General features: G+C 37.7%; 1 protein-coding gene across 2 annotated transcripts in view; it reads left to right on the plus strand.

Annotated features, from left to right (window-relative positions):
• Positions 1-1,574: 1,574 nt before the first annotated feature.
• MSR1 (macrophage scavenger receptor 1) overlaps positions 1,575-16,483 on the plus strand; it is an 82,482-nt gene continuing 67,573 nt past the window's right edge. Inside the window, exons 1-3 of one of the 2 annotated variants that reach the window (XM_043560253.1) lie at positions 1,575-1,722; positions 13,939-14,045; positions 16,288-16,401. In XM_043560253.1, the coding sequence (XP_043416188.1) occupies positions 13,943-14,045; positions 16,288-16,401 (217 nt within the window). In that variant the 5' untranslated portion in view covers positions 1,575-1,722; positions 13,939-13,942. The remainder of the gene's footprint in view (positions 1,723-13,938; positions 14,046-16,287; positions 16,402-16,483) is intronic. The other variant, XM_043560243.1, reaches the window with a different exon arrangement.

Raw genomic sequence — 16,483 nt, forward strand, 5'->3', positions numbered from 1 at the left:
TACTATACCTCATTTATTGAAAAAAATCCATGCATGAAGGAACCCATTTTATTCAAAGCCATTTTGTTCAAGGGTCATATGTGTATGTGTGTGTATATATATATATATGTGTATATATATATATATATATATATATATATATATATATTTGCGTGCATGTATATATACAAACACAGAGAGTCTGGCTGAAGATTGTGGAAGGAATCAAATAGAGAAGTGGTTAGCATTATGACCGTAAAAATTCATACATACCAATATTATAGAGACATCCCAGAAATATAGTCCACTCTGACAGAAATAAATCTCATTAGGATAGAATTTTGGAAAGTCGATCTTAGCCTGCTATTCCCAGAGTCTGACTTCTAATCACATAGTGTTGACAGGGGCACATAAATTTAACAATATACAAAGGAGTTCTTAAACTGCAGTTTTTTTAAAGATGCCGAAAGGACCATATTCTATAAAATGATGTATTTACAAATGATTATAAAGGAAATAGAGTGAGTTCTGATGTTCACCTCCAGTTCTTCTTCCCTGAGAATTTGGTGATAAATTTAAACTAACGTGGTTAGGGAGTAGCCTAACCACCATCCGTGTCTGTGATCCTAACTTCTTGTCTAAAGCTACCTGGCTAAGTGGCTTTGCTGCTTGATTAAATGTCTCTGTTACGGTTACTGTTAGCCTTTAAGAATGGCTGTGTGCCACTGTTAATTTCTGTCTCCCAAACACCGTGTACTGTTCCTGCACCTGCATTCTTTCCACCAGGCCTGTTGCCTTCTGAGCTAGAGTTCTTTGGTGTCCACGGGCATCATGGCAAGGCCATTTTGGCGGTCTTTTGTTAGGAAGTATGATCCCTCCCTGTTGGGAGCACCAAGAAGTTTCCATGAAACATAAAGAAGCACTCTCCCCCAGAGGAATTAGATCTAAAAATTAATCCGTTAATGGAATGGTGTATGCTTTTATGTGTGTTCTACTGGGATTTGTGATTAAGTGAGATGCATAGCAGAAATGCTGACTGGACGGTAGAAGGTGAAGGCAGTTTGTTCCTGGAACCCATGTGTGAGACCTCTTTGCCTCACTGCACTCCTGGGGAAATCAACAACTTGTTGGGTGCTCAAAAGAGATCTATAAATAATGTTAACATCACTATAGATAGAGCTGAAGTGAGCATTATTGGTCGATTACTTTTACTTAGTAGGTGTCCATATTCCTTCCCTCATATGTTTTGTGTTTGAAGCTCGAGGTGAGAGTTACAGGAAAGAGGGTGAACTAAAAATTACTTAAACATGGAGTCTTCGCTCATGTAGAATATGAAAGAGGAGATAATTAGAATTAATAGAAGACAGTGAGATTAAACAAAAATAATAGTGATAATGTTATAAAAGGCATACGTATTTTATAAAAAGGGAAAAATTAATCTGCCACACATCATGTATCTTGTTAACCATAACCCTTGTTTCTTTTTCCTTTTACTTCTCTTTTCTTTTGTAATGTCCTAAATGGGAAGAGGAATGAGTTATCTTACAAATTTAGATTTTGCAAACTTGTGCACTGATGAGAGTACTATTGAAATGCATTGTTAAGAAAAATTTTCAACACACAAATGTGTCATTTCCTTTCTTCATGGACCAGATGCTGAAATACTATGTGATAAAGATTTTAGGTCTCAATTGTAAAGAGAGGGAAGTGGATAAATCAGTGCTGCCGTCTTTAGGACAAACGGTAAAAGAAGTTTATTTTAATGTTTTTCCAAAATTGCTTCTGTTGATTGTATGTGTCTACTGTGTGTGTGTGTGTGTGTGTGTGTGCATGTTTGAGAGGTGACATGTATAAACGTGTGTATATATGTATATATATGTGTGTGTGTATATATATATATGTATACACACATACATACACACACACATATATATATATAATTGATTTCTTATAGAATTTTTTATCCTAATCACTAATTATCTGGTCTGGTTGTTTCAGTGATTTTAAAAAAAGATTTCTGCTAGGTTTTCTGGGAGCAAAAAATGTGTGTGTACATAAATATATATGAAATATATTAAATACTTTGTAGGCTAAACTAGCAAGAAATTTTTGGCATGCAATTGTCCATATTCTGTTTAAGAGTTGTTGACTTGATTCAAAATGGGATTGAGGATATTTTAATTGGTCTCATTTCCTTTTCATATAATACTTTTGGCTTTAACCTAATATTTATTATTACCTGTTTTTGCTTATATAACAAATATTGGTCGGATATTTACTATAAGCACTTTACTGAACTATATGTAGGGAAGGGACCAGAAAAATATAATCTGTCTCCGGGAAGTGCATGATCTAAGGCAAATAGGTATAATATGATTTGAGCACCTTAAGTAGCTGTAAGATTGCTGTGGATAACTACTATGGTGAGGTAGGAGAGGCCAAAATCACTTAGGGGGAAAGGATTTGCAAAGATCTTCATGGAGATGTGTGAATTTAGGTTCCTCTTGAAGAACGGGTAACATTTACACAGCATAAAATGGGGGTTAGCATTCTCACTGGCCATGTGAGAATAGTGATAGAAAAGTCACAGAACTGAGATTGTAAATGTTTTATGCAGCATTTAGGAGGTAATACTCTCTAAGACAGTGCCTGTCTTCAAATCCAAACCTCCCTACTTCCTAGTCGTGTAACATCAACTAGTCACTTAAACATTTTAGGTCTTAGTTTCCTAACCTCGTAAAATGGAGAAAATACTTTGTGTCTCATGGAGATACTGTGAAGGTAAAAGAAGAAAAGTCCATATTAAAAAGCAAAAATGGCATTTAAAAGTGATTATGTATGGATATTACCTGTGTACCAGGAAATGTATAAAAAATATTTTAAGTGTTCATAATTCTTAAACTGACACTTTAATCCTTTTTACATATATGAAAACATCCAATTAAAATATTTGCCAAAGGTCACATGGCTAGGAAATGGCACAGCCAATATTCAGACCTAGACTTCCAATTCAAGGATGAATTCACTGCCAAGGTTGGGTGTCAGTAGCATTAGGCACGATATGGATATGTCCATCCAGGCCTTAATCCCTTTTATGGATATATTCCCTGAGTGTAGAGCGCTTGGAAACCTATTAACTCTGTTTTCATTCATATACACTTTTGACTGTTCATACAACACCAAACTTTTTGTTTTTAAATAATAAGGCTACAGAGTTATTATTTACCCTGAATCTTAAAGATGAAATTAAGAGTTTGATGCTAAATCTGAATAAGGAACACTCGTAGAAGAAAGGATATACATTAAATATATGTTACATATGAAGACTTTACTCATATCTACATAAAGAAACTCCTACTAGGGATGTACAAACAATTGATAAGAAAAATAAAAAACCCGAGAAGAAAAATAAATAATAATTACTTGAAAAAATCTCCACACTAATAGGTAAAACAAATAAAAGCCACTTTGAGGTATCATTTAATGCCTATCAAAATCTCAGTGATTCTAAAATATTATTACTGAATAATGGTAAATTTGCCTAAAAACTGCCATGTTCCTCTATGACTGGAATCTTTGTGAATTTGTAAAACCTTTATGGATTCATTCATTGATTCATTTATTCATTGATTCATTCATTCATTGATTCATTCATTGATCATTCCCATGATCATTTTAAAGAGTTGTCAGGCAATAGATTCCAAAAAGTTTAAATAGTTTTTCTTTGATCTGGTGGTGCAACATATGCTGAATTATCCTAAAGAAACAAAAGGGGCACCTGAGCGGCTCAGTCAGTTAAGTGTCTGACTTCAGCTCAGATCATGATCTCATGGTTCATGAGTTCTAGCCCTCCATCAGGCTCTGTGCTGACAGCTCAGAGCCTGGAGCCTGTTTCAGATTCTTCATCTCCCTCTGTCTCTTCTTCTCTGCCACTCACGTTCTGTCTCCCTCTCTCTAAAAACTAAATAAACATTAAAAAAAATTTTTAATAAAAAGAACAAAGCTAAATTATGCAAATATTTGTAATATCATCATCTATGTTAGTGAAACATTGCCCTCCAAAGAAGGGAAAAAAATTTTTAAGTTACATTATAGGAAAATAGGTATATAAATAAGATACATACATTTGATGAATTATTATTTGGCCCATCTGTTTAATTTGAAAAAAATAATTTGAAGTATAAAAATACTGATTGGATTTTAAGGGAAATGTGTGAGGCCACATGGTAATATACACTGTGATATCAACTGTATAACATGGCTACATATGAAGGTATGTTTTCTTATATTAAGGTGATGAGGTGACCATTTTTTTATTGAAGTATAGGTATAGTTAGTTGACATATGATATTGTATTGATCAGGTATACACTATAATGATTTGGCATTTATGTACATTACAAAGTGATCACCGTAAGCCTAGTTACCGTCTGTCACCATACAAAATTATTACAGTGTTAATAATGACTGTATTCCCAATGCTGTGCTTTACATCTCTAGTTACTTAGTTATTTTATTTTATTTTTTTAAATGTTTATTTTTGAGAGCGAGAGAGTGAACATGAGCCGGGGAGGGGCGGGGAGAGAGAGAGATACAGAATCCAAAGCAGCCTCCAGGCTCTGAGCTGTCAATACAGAGCCCAATGTGAGATCATGACCTGAACTGAAGTTGATCGCTTAACCGACTGAGCCACCCAGGTGCCCCTTACTTAGTTATTTTCTACTGGAAGTTTGTACCTCTTAATCCCCTTCACCTGTTTTGCCCAAACCCCCTATTCGCGTCCCTTCTGGCTACTACTGGTTTGTTCTCTGTATTTATGAGTTTGTTTCTGTTTTGTTTTGCTTTGTTTGTTTATTCATTTTGTGAAATTATGGTAGTTGTCTTTGTCTGACTTATTTCACTTAGTATAATATCCTCTAGGCCTATCTTAGGCTGTCACAAATGGTAGTATTTCATTTTTTATGGCTGAGTAATCATCATATATATATCTTAAGCATGTCTTCTTTATCCTTTTATCTATTGGTGGACACTTAGATTGCTTCCATATGTTGGCTATTATAAATAATACTACAATGGGGGCCCCTGGGTGGCTCAGTCAGTTAAGCAGCTGACTCTTGGTTTCAGCTCAGGTCATGGTTTCACAGTTTGTGAGTTCAAGCGTCCCATGGGGCTCTGCACTGACAGTGCAGAGCCTGCTTGGGATTCTTTCTCTCTCCCTCTTTCTCTGCCCCTCCCCTGCTTGCTCCCTTGCTCTCTCTCAAAAATAAATAGACTTAAAAAATAATACTCTAACAAAGTGGTGCATATATCCTTTCGAGTTAGTGTTCTTATTTTCTTCAGATAAATACCTAGAAGTGGAATTGCTGGGTTATATTTATATTTTTGATTTTTTGAGGAAACTCCATACTTTTTCCACATTGTTTGAACCAATTTACGTTCCCACCAACAGTGTACAAGGGTTCCCTTGTCTCCACATCCTTGCCACCACTTGTCATTTCTTATCTTTTTGATACTCATCATCCTGACAAGTATGAGGTGACATACTCACTGTGGTTTTGGTTTGCATTTTCCTAATAATTAGTGATGTTGAGATTGTTCTCATATGTTCGTTGCTCATCTGTATGTCTTCTTTGGAAAAATGTTTATTCAGTTCCTCCACCCATTTTTTAATGCAGCTGGTTTTTGTTTTCGTGGTTTGTTTTTGTTTTTGGTGTTGAGCTGTATGAGTTCTTTACATACATTGAATATTAAGCCCTTATCAGATGATAGGATGAGCAGTCTTCTTTTATTTGACCCAATGTATCTTTCATATTGTTTTAATATTTTTAAAATAAACACAGGAAAAACTGAAGGGTATGTTTCCAAATAGATTAACATTGAAACACTTTCATTATGGTTTTCCTATTGTAGCTTCTGTAAACTTTTCCTGACTTTATAAAAAGCTGATATTGCAGAGATGTGTTTCACTTCTCATGAGAACATGCTTTTAATAGATTATACAAACTCAAAAGATTTCACAACCCTTTTCCAGTGCATTGACATTTGGTAGGAATTGCAACTTTAGTGAGTTTACTTTTTCTCTTAACGTAGGAAATGACATTTAAAGACACATTTAAATTGTTTGAATTGTTCACTGGCTACTGACAAAACTTTACATGAGTATGTTCTCTAACATGTCCAAAAAAAATTACAATGATAATAATCAGAGTAAAGAACTAAAGTAATCTGGCAAGTCTAATAAATGATTTGAAGGTAAAGTGAGAACGTTGGAGGTGAAAATTTTTGTTTCAGTTTCTTATGCACAATTCAGAGAAGAACCTTTTATTTCCCAATGTATAACAGAAGAACTTTTAAAACTTGCACATGACTGAAGTATGAACTTATTTTGAGGAATAACCCCAAATATGAAAACTAATCATCTTGCAAAAAATTCTTTATTTCATTTATTTATGCAATTTCTTAGAATGCATTTATATATGTGCTAAATGGCAGGAACTTAGTTTATTAAATCAAAGAGAGAAAAACTCCTGAATCCTGGATCTGTGGTGAAAGGAGTCAGACAATAGACAAGATAAATAAGGAAAACGTATGGCATGTTAGTTGGTGATAAATTTGGGCAGCAGGGTGCCTGGCTGGCTCAGTCGGTTGAGTGACTCTTGATTTTGGCTCAGGTCATGATCTCACAGTTTGGTTTGTAGAATCGGGTCCTGTGTTGGGCTCTGCATTGGGCTCTGCGTGGGTAGTGAGGAGCCTGCTTGGGATTCATATTCTCTCTCTCTCCCTCCCTTTCCCTCCCTCTCCCTCCTCTGCTCCCCTACTTGTGTATGCACACATGTGCTCTTTAGCAAAATAAATAAAGAATAAAAAAAAAGGGGGGGGGGATGGGAATCCAGCCAGGAAGGAGAAGAGGAAGTGAAAGAGGTAGGTTATAATTTTAAATGTGATGCTCAAGAAAGGTATGAAACAGTGAGGTTTTAGTCAGGACCTGAGCAAGATGGGAAGGGGTTCACAAGTTTGGAGCGGATGAGTAAACATTACCAGTTAGGGAGCTATTAAAACAGTCCAGGTGAGCAGGATCATGAAGCTTGAGCAAGGATGGTTGTAGCAGAGGTGATAAGAAGCGGTCGGTTTCTGCCAAGGATTTGAAAACAAACTGACAAGATGTGATGGTAGATCGGATGGGAGGCTAAGAGAAGGTGGGGGACAAGGAAGACCTCTAGGTTCGGGTCATACTAGAAATCCAAGTAATGACGTTATTAGGCTGTTGCGTATATACGTCTAGACAGTTCTGGGCTAGATATTTCTAGGAGATAAAGAGGGGATAGGTTGGGAGATGAGGAGTGAGCAGGGAAAGTAAAACTCCCCTCAGTGTACGGTCTTAGTGCCTTCATTCTTCAGTTGTCCCTTCTCAACAGAAAGGCTTGGCTGTGACCAGATTTCTGATGTACACTTAACACCTTTCATTTTTACTCATTACTGCTTTTGGATTTCTCAAGTCTGCTTCTGCCTCTACCATACAACCAAAACAGCTCAAATTCTACGTGGCAGGTTATGGATGTCCTTATATGACTTGAAATTCTTTTTTTTATTTTCCATGACTCTGACTTGCTTTTTTTTTTTTTTTACCATGATCTCAAAGGTTCTTGGCAAAAATACTTGCTTTTCTTCCTTTACTTGCCCACTCAATCTGTTTTTTGTCAACTTTATGTCCCTCAAATTTTTTTTCCTGAAAGATATTTTCTCCTCTGATTTTTTTCTCCCATTCTTTAAGTGCTACATTCTTGTGCTTGTTCATCAATTCTTTTAATTTCCTCCTCTTTTCTAATGCCTCTTGGATTCTCCACTTAATTGCCCACCCCATTGCTACTATCCAAAATGCAAGGCTGGGGTAGATAAAAAATGAGCTGAAATCCAAGAATTGAGGTAGAGAGGAAGGAATGGCTCCAGGGAGGTCAGAAGTTGTTTTACAGTCAGATATGGGTCCTGTGGGTAACAGTAATCTGGAATAAAGCCCTAACTTTTGGTTTGGGTGATCATGCTTTGCTAGCACCTCCGTATTACCAATATATGCCCATATGTTCAGCTGCATCATGTATGTCCCAGTACACAATGAATAGAAGATAATAAATAATTATAATAACAGGTAATATGAATGGATGATACGCCAACATAAAAAATTCTAGAAAAAAGAAAACTTAGGTTAATGTGGAAAATATACCATTGTGACCAGTGGTATTATTTTTAAAAATATGATTCTGAGACTTGAGATCTGAGCTGAATATACTGGCTTGGTCAGTATGCAGATAATAGTCTAAGCCACAGGAGTGGATGAGATTCTTGGAAAGAGTATGGAGTCTAAGAACAAAAGAAAGTAACAATAGAAAATACCAGCAGTCCTATGACAGCACCATCTATGATTAGCCTAAGCAGCTTTTTAACATTTTTTTTTCTGGAAAAGTCTATGCCAGTGTTTCATACAGTTCAAGATTAACCACCATCTCTCATACACTGTCCTGGAAAACAAACAGAATTTTCCGTGGTGCACAGGAGTAGCCAGAGGGGAGTATTTTTCACTCACCATTCTACTCCACAGATTTGAGTGTTCATCTCCCTTCCAGCCCCACTGTACCTCTCAGGGGTTTTATGTAGCCCACATATGGTCACTTAGGCTAGTCCACTTGTAGATACATCTTAGAGGATTTTCTTTTTCAAGGTTTTAAAAAATTGACTCAAAGAAACTATACTTTGAAATACAATAACTTGTACAATGTCATCTGCATAAGTCCATAAAAGGTAGATGGAAGGTTAGAGGCCTAAAGAAAAACAAAATTGAGCCTCAGCTCTATTTCAGTATGAAAGGGAGATAAATAAGATATTTAATGGCTGGTGTATATTTTATGACTCGTAATGTAAACCAGATCACAACTGCCAATGCAAAGAATAATTTTTTACTTAATTTGTATAGGTACTTCCTCAGTAATATATTTTGGGTAAGTTCTCAAAGCCAGATAAATTTATGCATCAACAAAATTAAAGAAGAAATTGATGAATAGAATTACCCCAGCCACATGCTTCTCTAGGCTCGTCTGCTCAGCCCTCTGTCCAGAACTGCTGCTTCAGTGATGCTGATCCACTCAAGTCTCAATGCCATCCATGCCCTTGTGCCCTTTAATAGATTTGCCATCCCTGGGATATTCTTCTAATTCCTGCTCACTTATCAAAACTTGGATAAAGGCATCATCTTTTCTGTGTTCTCACCTTGACCACCCACTTGCTGACGAATTAATGACTCCTTTTTGGACTGCATCTGTGCTGTGTTTGTGTGTGTTTGTGTGTGTGTGTGTGTGTGTGTGTGTGTGTGTGTGTGTCACTGTCAGAATATTACTTCTAAAGATTTTACTCTTCCATATTAATGCATAAGAACTTTAGTGGTTGTGAATATTCTATACACATTGATCTTGGCATATTAGTGCTTTGCACAGTGCTTGATATAAAGATACATAATAGGAATTTGCTGGACTGGCCTACATAAAGGGATAGGTACTTTGGGGGGAGGAATGTGGGCAGTAGGTATTTCTGCCTTAAGGTCATTGATTGAAGATATCCTAGAGGCACCTAGGGTGGCTCAGTCCACTAAGCATCCAACTCGATTCCCTCATCCGGTTCACTGTGCTGAGGGTAGAGCCTGCTTGAGACTGTCTCTCTCTCCTTATGCCCCTCTCCCCCGCTCACTCATACTCTCTTTCTCTCAAAAAAAAGAAAATAAATTAAAAAAAGAAAATATCCTGATATCATCTTTTCATTTGTTTGTTTTCCTGGTGTAGCGTCTAGCATTCTAGAGCCACTTAAAAAAAAAGGGGGGGGGGGGAATTTTTTCTTTCTCCGAAAAAAATCCTTTAAGTCTCTAGGTTCTAAATTACAAATTTAGTTGTAAGAACATGTGGCACTTCTAAACAAGTATATGGATAAAAATAATTCATCCTGCTTTATTGAGGGCAAACTTAGATCAGTAAATTATCATTCTGGACTTGCCACCTTCTTTCCTCTTTAATCAAATGTGTACGTTTTCTATAAGAGCATTTATATAGACATTAAGAGTTGTCGTATATGTATACATAAACAGGGAATGATTTGAGAGATATCTATCTCCAAAAAGCAATTTGAGGGGCGCCTGGGTGGCGCAGTCGGTTAAGCGTCCGACTTCAGCCAGGCCACGATCTCGCGGTCCGGGAGTTCGAGCCCCGCGTCGGGCTCTGGGCTGATGGCTCAGAGCCTGGAGCCTGTTTCTGATGCTGTGTCTCCCTCTCTCTCTGCCCCTCCCCCATTCATGCTCTGTCTCTTATGTCCCCAAAATAAATAAACGTTGAAAAAAAAATTAAAAAAAAAAAAAGCAATTTGAGCAATCTGTGTTGTTGCTGAAGTTCATGAAGATGGTTTTTTTTTTTCATGAAAACAAATCTTCATTAAAGACATGTTAACAGTCAGATTGCTCACAGCAAATATTGCAGAGAGAAAGTTCCCGACCTTCTATCCACATTGGGGATTTATGTTGAAGAGCAGTTCTCTAAGACAAATTGGTATTTGGAAATGTTACAGGGATAAAATTTTTGGAATTGTTTTGAGGGGGGGGGGTGGAAGCAATAATATAAGGACTAGGAAACATTATTGACATGGAGAGAGTGGCAACCAGGGATGATAAACACCCTCTACAGCAAAGATGGTCTTTTGCAAAAAAGACTTGTCCCAGCCACAATGCTCATAATCCTCCCTTGAGAACTACAATGAGGTGTGGCCGTAGCTAGGTGCCTACTGGAGCTGACAAAATAAAAATGGGTGCTGCTAAGGAAAAGGGTAGGATGAATGGCAGTGTCTCAACAGCATGACTTAGTCACCCAGCCCTAAGATGCGGTTCACGTTCAAGAAAGCTATCAAAAGAGTAGGAATGCAGGAAAGGAAGGAAGTGAGGGGAGAAAAAGAAAGGAAGGAAGAAAGAGAAGGAACAGAATGAATCTGAATCGTGGACACAACCCATTTTACTAGAAATTTCTCTGTTGAAAGAAGCACATCTATTTTAATTTATTTTGAGAGAGAGAATCCCAAGCAGGCTCCGCACTGTCAGTGAAGAGTCCAACGCGGGGCTTGAACCCACACTGTGAGATCATGACCTAAGCCGAAATCAAGATGACTGGCCACTCAACTGACTGAGCCACCAAGGCACCCCCACCTCTTTTTAAAAAAAAAAAAAATTTGGGGCGCCTGGGTGGCGCAGTCGGTTAAGCGTCCGACTTCAGCCAGGTCACGATCTCGCGGTCCGTGAGTTCGAGCCCCGCGTCGGGCTCTGGGCTGATGGCTCAGAGCCTGGAGCCTGTTTCCGATTCTGTGTCTCCCTCTCTCTCTGCCCCTCCCCCGTTCATGCTCTGTCTCTCTCTGTCCCAAAAATAAATAAACGTTGAAAAAAAAAATTAAAAAAAAAAAATTTAATGTTTATTTTTGAGAGCGAGAGAGGGAGCATGTGAGTGGGGGATGGGCAAAGGGAGAAGGAGCCAGAAGATTCAAGCAGGCTCAGTGCTGTAGCTCACAACCTGATGTAGGGCTTGAACTCTCCAACCATGGTATCAAGACTTGAGCTGAAATCACTTAACTGACCGAGGCACCCAGGTGCCCCAGAAGCACATCTTTGTGGTCTCAATAGCTCCAAACCTCCATCTTGTTTAAAAAAACAAAACTAATATGTTTAAGTCTTCCACCTTACCAAAAAAAAAAAAATCTAGACCATTTATTCAGCAAGTATTTATTTATTCTTTCTTATAGGTTGCTATAGGTTCTTGCTAATTCAATATTGAATGAAAACAGACATGGTCACCCCTCTTATGTAGCTCACTGTCTAGAGAGATATATCAGATCCAAGAGGTTTCATCTTTTTTACAAAAATATTCCCATCTAGAAGACCAAGTAATATAAGAGATATTTCTTTTGCATTTAAGTGAAAATGAAGTTCTAGTACCACAAATATTAAGGCAAAAGCCATGTTCATGGCCGAGGACAAGGGGCCAGTAAGCAGCCTGACAGGACAAGATTTCTAGCTAAATGGCAGGGTATGTATAAATGTGTACTTTTTGAGCTCATTCTTTATAAGCTGAGTTAAAAGATAAAAACCTTTGCTACATAGTCCCAAGTGCTTTGAACTATAGTTTTAAAATGAATTCAGCTAAGCTTTCTTGTCGTCTCAGGTTTTAAAAGTGTTTGTTTTGCTTGGCAAGTAAAGCTATCCTCCCAATCAAATAATAGAATAAATTAAAACCAGGGAAATAGCAGGAGAGGCTCCATCTGAATTATCCAGTTTGGGTTTCTATAATGGTCAATTTTCCTAGATAATTGTCTATTTCTTTTTCTTTGTCTCTGCCCTAATGAAAGAGGATCTAGGGCCTTCCCTTCCACCTGTGTACCCTTTGTCCCATGGCCAAACCATTTGAAGATGGTCCTTGGTCAGATCAGCAGGGTTTACAGGAACTACAACCAATCCAGAGAATGATGCTTACACAAGGAGTGTCATTGCAAACTGCAAAATAAAGAATCGCCTGGGTAATCCTTAAAAATATATATTGACAGTGAAGTCACATCCTTACTTGCCAATCTCCCCAGAGCAGGATGAATGTTTGCGTGTGAATGATTACCCTCCATTTCCCGGACAGGAGATGAATTTGGTGCCCCAGAGATGCCTGTGCACTCAGTTAAAACTTCAGCTGTACTAAATCCCTAACTCAGCATTACAGAAAATAAGAAATGATCAGAAGATGTTGACTTTATGCTAAATTTATCAATCAAGTGAACTGAACTGTTTCCAAGAAAAAGTCACGCAATTTTTTTTTTCCCCTGCAAAATGTTCTTCAGATGTGGTCCTCAGAATGGTGGCTGCAGCCTCATTCAAAAAACTGGTGGGAATTGCAAATTCTTTTTTTGTTTTAATTTTTTTAATGTTTATTTTTGAGAACACAAGTGGGGGAGGGGCAGAGAGCAAAGGAGACACAGAATCCGAAGCAGGCTCCAGGCTCTGAGCTGTCAGCACAGAGCCTACCTGGGGCTCAAACTTATGAACTGTGAGATCCTGACCTGAGAATGTCGGACTCTTAATGGACTGAGCCACCCAGGCCCCCCAGAATTGCAAATTCTTGTCCCCCACCTTAAATATCAGAATCTGTGGGGGTGAGGCCCATCAGTCAAGCCTCTCAAATGATTCTGATGCATCTTAAAGAGACATAGGCATAGATTGTGTTACAGAATATAAATGTGCTTAAGCTGAAAAGACACACTTGTGTTGTTACCAATCTATAACGAGGGAAGCCCTGAAAGAAAACAATATAGAAAAATTCTGGTTTTTTCCTGTGGTTCCTACTCTAGTGACTAGACTTTGTCTCTGTAAAGTGATAAACAGATGTCTTGGCCCAAGAAAACCTGGCTCATGAAGCTCTGATAAAAGATAACTGGAAATACTTGCTATAAATCATTCATAACTCTTTGTTCTATCCAGAACCTCTAATAAAAGATCACAGTAAATATTTGCTACAAGTTTTGCACAACTATTAGCTCTAAGGGAATTTTTTTTTTTTCAGCTAAACAGTTGTTTTCTGTCACGTGAGAAAAGTTTTTTGTGTTTTGTTTTTAGGTAAGAAAGAAATGTCACTTCTCACTCTCGAAAAACACACATCTACAAACACAGATACACATCTGTCCATAGAACGATACATGAGTAGATTCCATGTAGGGTAGGTCTCTCTTTAATGTTAAAATTAAAACTTAGTAGGTACAATATATTGCGGTGGATATGTAAATTTAAGTAATTAATGATACTTGTTTCCTTGCTAAAATTGAACTGTAAGTATAAATTTCAACCTGAGACATTCTGCCCAAGGGCCCTAGACATTTCATGGGTAACGAATGTCTTTTTCCACATGTCTTCTAGAAGTATGGAACCGTGGGATAGGTTTCCCGATCACCAGGATGATGCTGATAGCTGCTCAGAATCTGTGAAGTTCGACGCCCGCTCCATGACAGCCTTGCTTCCTCTGAGTGAGTAGAAGGGTGGGGTGCCCATGGAGGTTGTGTCCTTGTAGTTAATGACACTACGTAAAAACTACAGCCCTGGGATTTACCTTACTTGTGCATGAGTGTTAACATAAGACTTATTGGATGAGTAGATCTTCTCTTCTTTTGAGACAGACTGGAAACTAAGCTTAGGTTCGAGTAAGGAAGCTTTGTCACAGGTTAAATTAGTCCACAGGTTGATGGAGTCCTCTGATTTCTCAGCCCCTGGACTAGGTCCTGGCAATGACAATACCCTTTGCACCATTAATTAATATTTGAAAATCAGGGGTGGTATATACTTGTATTAGTTTCCTAGGGCTGCTGTAACCAATCACCAGAAATGGGGTGGCTTAAAATAATACTTATTCTCTCATAGTTCTGAAGACCAGAAATCTGAAGTCAAGATGTCAGCAGGCCATGCTCCTTTCAAGGCTCTAGGGAATAATCCTTCCCCACCTCTTGCTAGCTTCTATTTGTTTCTGCCAATTCTTAGTGTTCCTTGCCTTATAACTGCATCATTCCTGTCTCTGCTTCCATCTTCACTTGGTCTTCTTCCTGTGAATTGTTGTGTCATTTTCCTGTAAGGACACCATTCATTGGCTAAGGGCCCATCTTACTCCAGTATGACCTCATCTTAACTTGATTATACCTGCAAAGACCCCATTTCCAAATAAGGTCACATTCACAGGCAACTAGTGTTAAGTCTTCAACAGTAACTTTTGTGGGGGAAACAAGTCAGTGCACAACAGTACTGCACCATTTTTGCACAGGTTACAAGAGCTCAAAAGAATCCATATTCGGCTAGATCTGGACAGGCTGTCTTAAGGCAGCAGGACAGAGTTGTGTATGATTCTGCTGAGCTTCAAAGGTTGAATACATTTCACCAAAAGGATTGGGTGAGTGAAAAGGATCCACAGAGAAATCTGAGTCACTGGAAGGAGCATATGCAAGTGACAACATCTATGAGTTCTTCTATAGACAAACCTGAAATACAGACCACAACCCCAAGGCGCGACGGATACTGCACCAACAGTGGATGGGAGAACATGGTACCCATGAGGCAAAAGGAAAAAGACCCTAGTGAAAGCTGTTAAAGGTAGAAACACAGAGATTGAGGAGGGAGGACAGAGGTATTGGAGACAGAGGAAAGAGGACAGAAACTGGAGAGCTACTGAAAAGGCACAATGCAGAGGACTGATTGTAAATTGAACATAAGGGAGATGACTGGGTTTCAGGCTCATTCAACCTGACAAAGCGATCGCCCATCTTACCTGTATTGTGGGTTGTTCTTTTTCTTTTTCCTTAGATCTTTCTCTTCATAACTTTTTTTTTCCTTATTTTTACTTTTAAAAATTTTCTCTAAGTTTCCTTTCAGTCTCTCATAGAACATTATCAAATAATAGCTAAACTTGAAAACAAAATATTTTTTATTGTGTAATGAAAACAGTAGCCTCAGGAAAGAATTTTTTTAACAGACGTTTTATTCACTAATCAGAGAAAACGGCTTCATCTTCTAACATTCCCCTCTACATTGAGTTAACTTTTCCACAGTTAGTATCCCACTATGTGAATCGCTGTTCCAAGTAAATGGATAATATAAAAATATTAATATTTTCTGAAACACCCAGAGGATCAGCTTCATCGATCCATTCCAAAGTTTAGTCAAAATGTGAATAGTTTTCTTTTTTTTCTTTTTTAGTGTATTGAAATCAAAAGAGATCTCCAAATACAAAATTATTGAGATGAAATTGGAAAAAAAAATGTACATAATTACCGTTGAAAACAGATGTCTTTTACCTGATTTAAACTCTGAAAAAAAAATGCATAATTATGTAATGACTTGAGAAATCTCATTTTTACTCAGAATCTATTCCCCAATGAACCAGAAGAATCGCATTTACGTTTGAGTATGTTGGTATCATTATTAAAATTTGTCAACTAACTAGTGCCCCAATATGAGACAAGTACAAGTCATGGAGGACACTAACTTTGTCATAGATATTTAGTTAATGGGAAGTAAATCAGATGTTCATAGTGATACCTGTATTGGCCTATCCGGTCGGTGACTGTTCATTTTGCTTCCTAGTAAATACACAACGACCTACTTTTGCGTTTCCCTTTCATTCCAACAGGCTTGGTAGTAATGATAGAATTGGAGATTGCAAAAATGTTAAGTAAATAAGAAGAGTAAGTTTTCTAACAGTAGGTTGGGCTTTTGTTGTTTTAGATCCTAAAAATGGTCCTACCCTTCAAGAGAAACTGAAGTCTCTCAAAGCTGCACTGGTTGCCCTTTATCTCCTTGTGTTTGTAGTTCTCGTGCCTATCATCGGAATAATGGCAGGTACAGTATTCTAGGGTTTTGAAACTCAACAACGCATCTAGTTCTTGTCGAAACAAAAGAAAGCATTCAGTCTTTGACATAT

Source organism: Prionailurus bengalensis, chromosome B1, assembly GCF_016509475.1.
Source record: "Prionailurus bengalensis isolate Pbe53 chromosome B1, Fcat_Pben_1.1_paternal_pri, whole genome shotgun sequence".
Classification (NCBI taxonomy): Eukaryota; Metazoa; Chordata; class Mammalia; order Carnivora; family Felidae; genus Prionailurus; species Prionailurus bengalensis.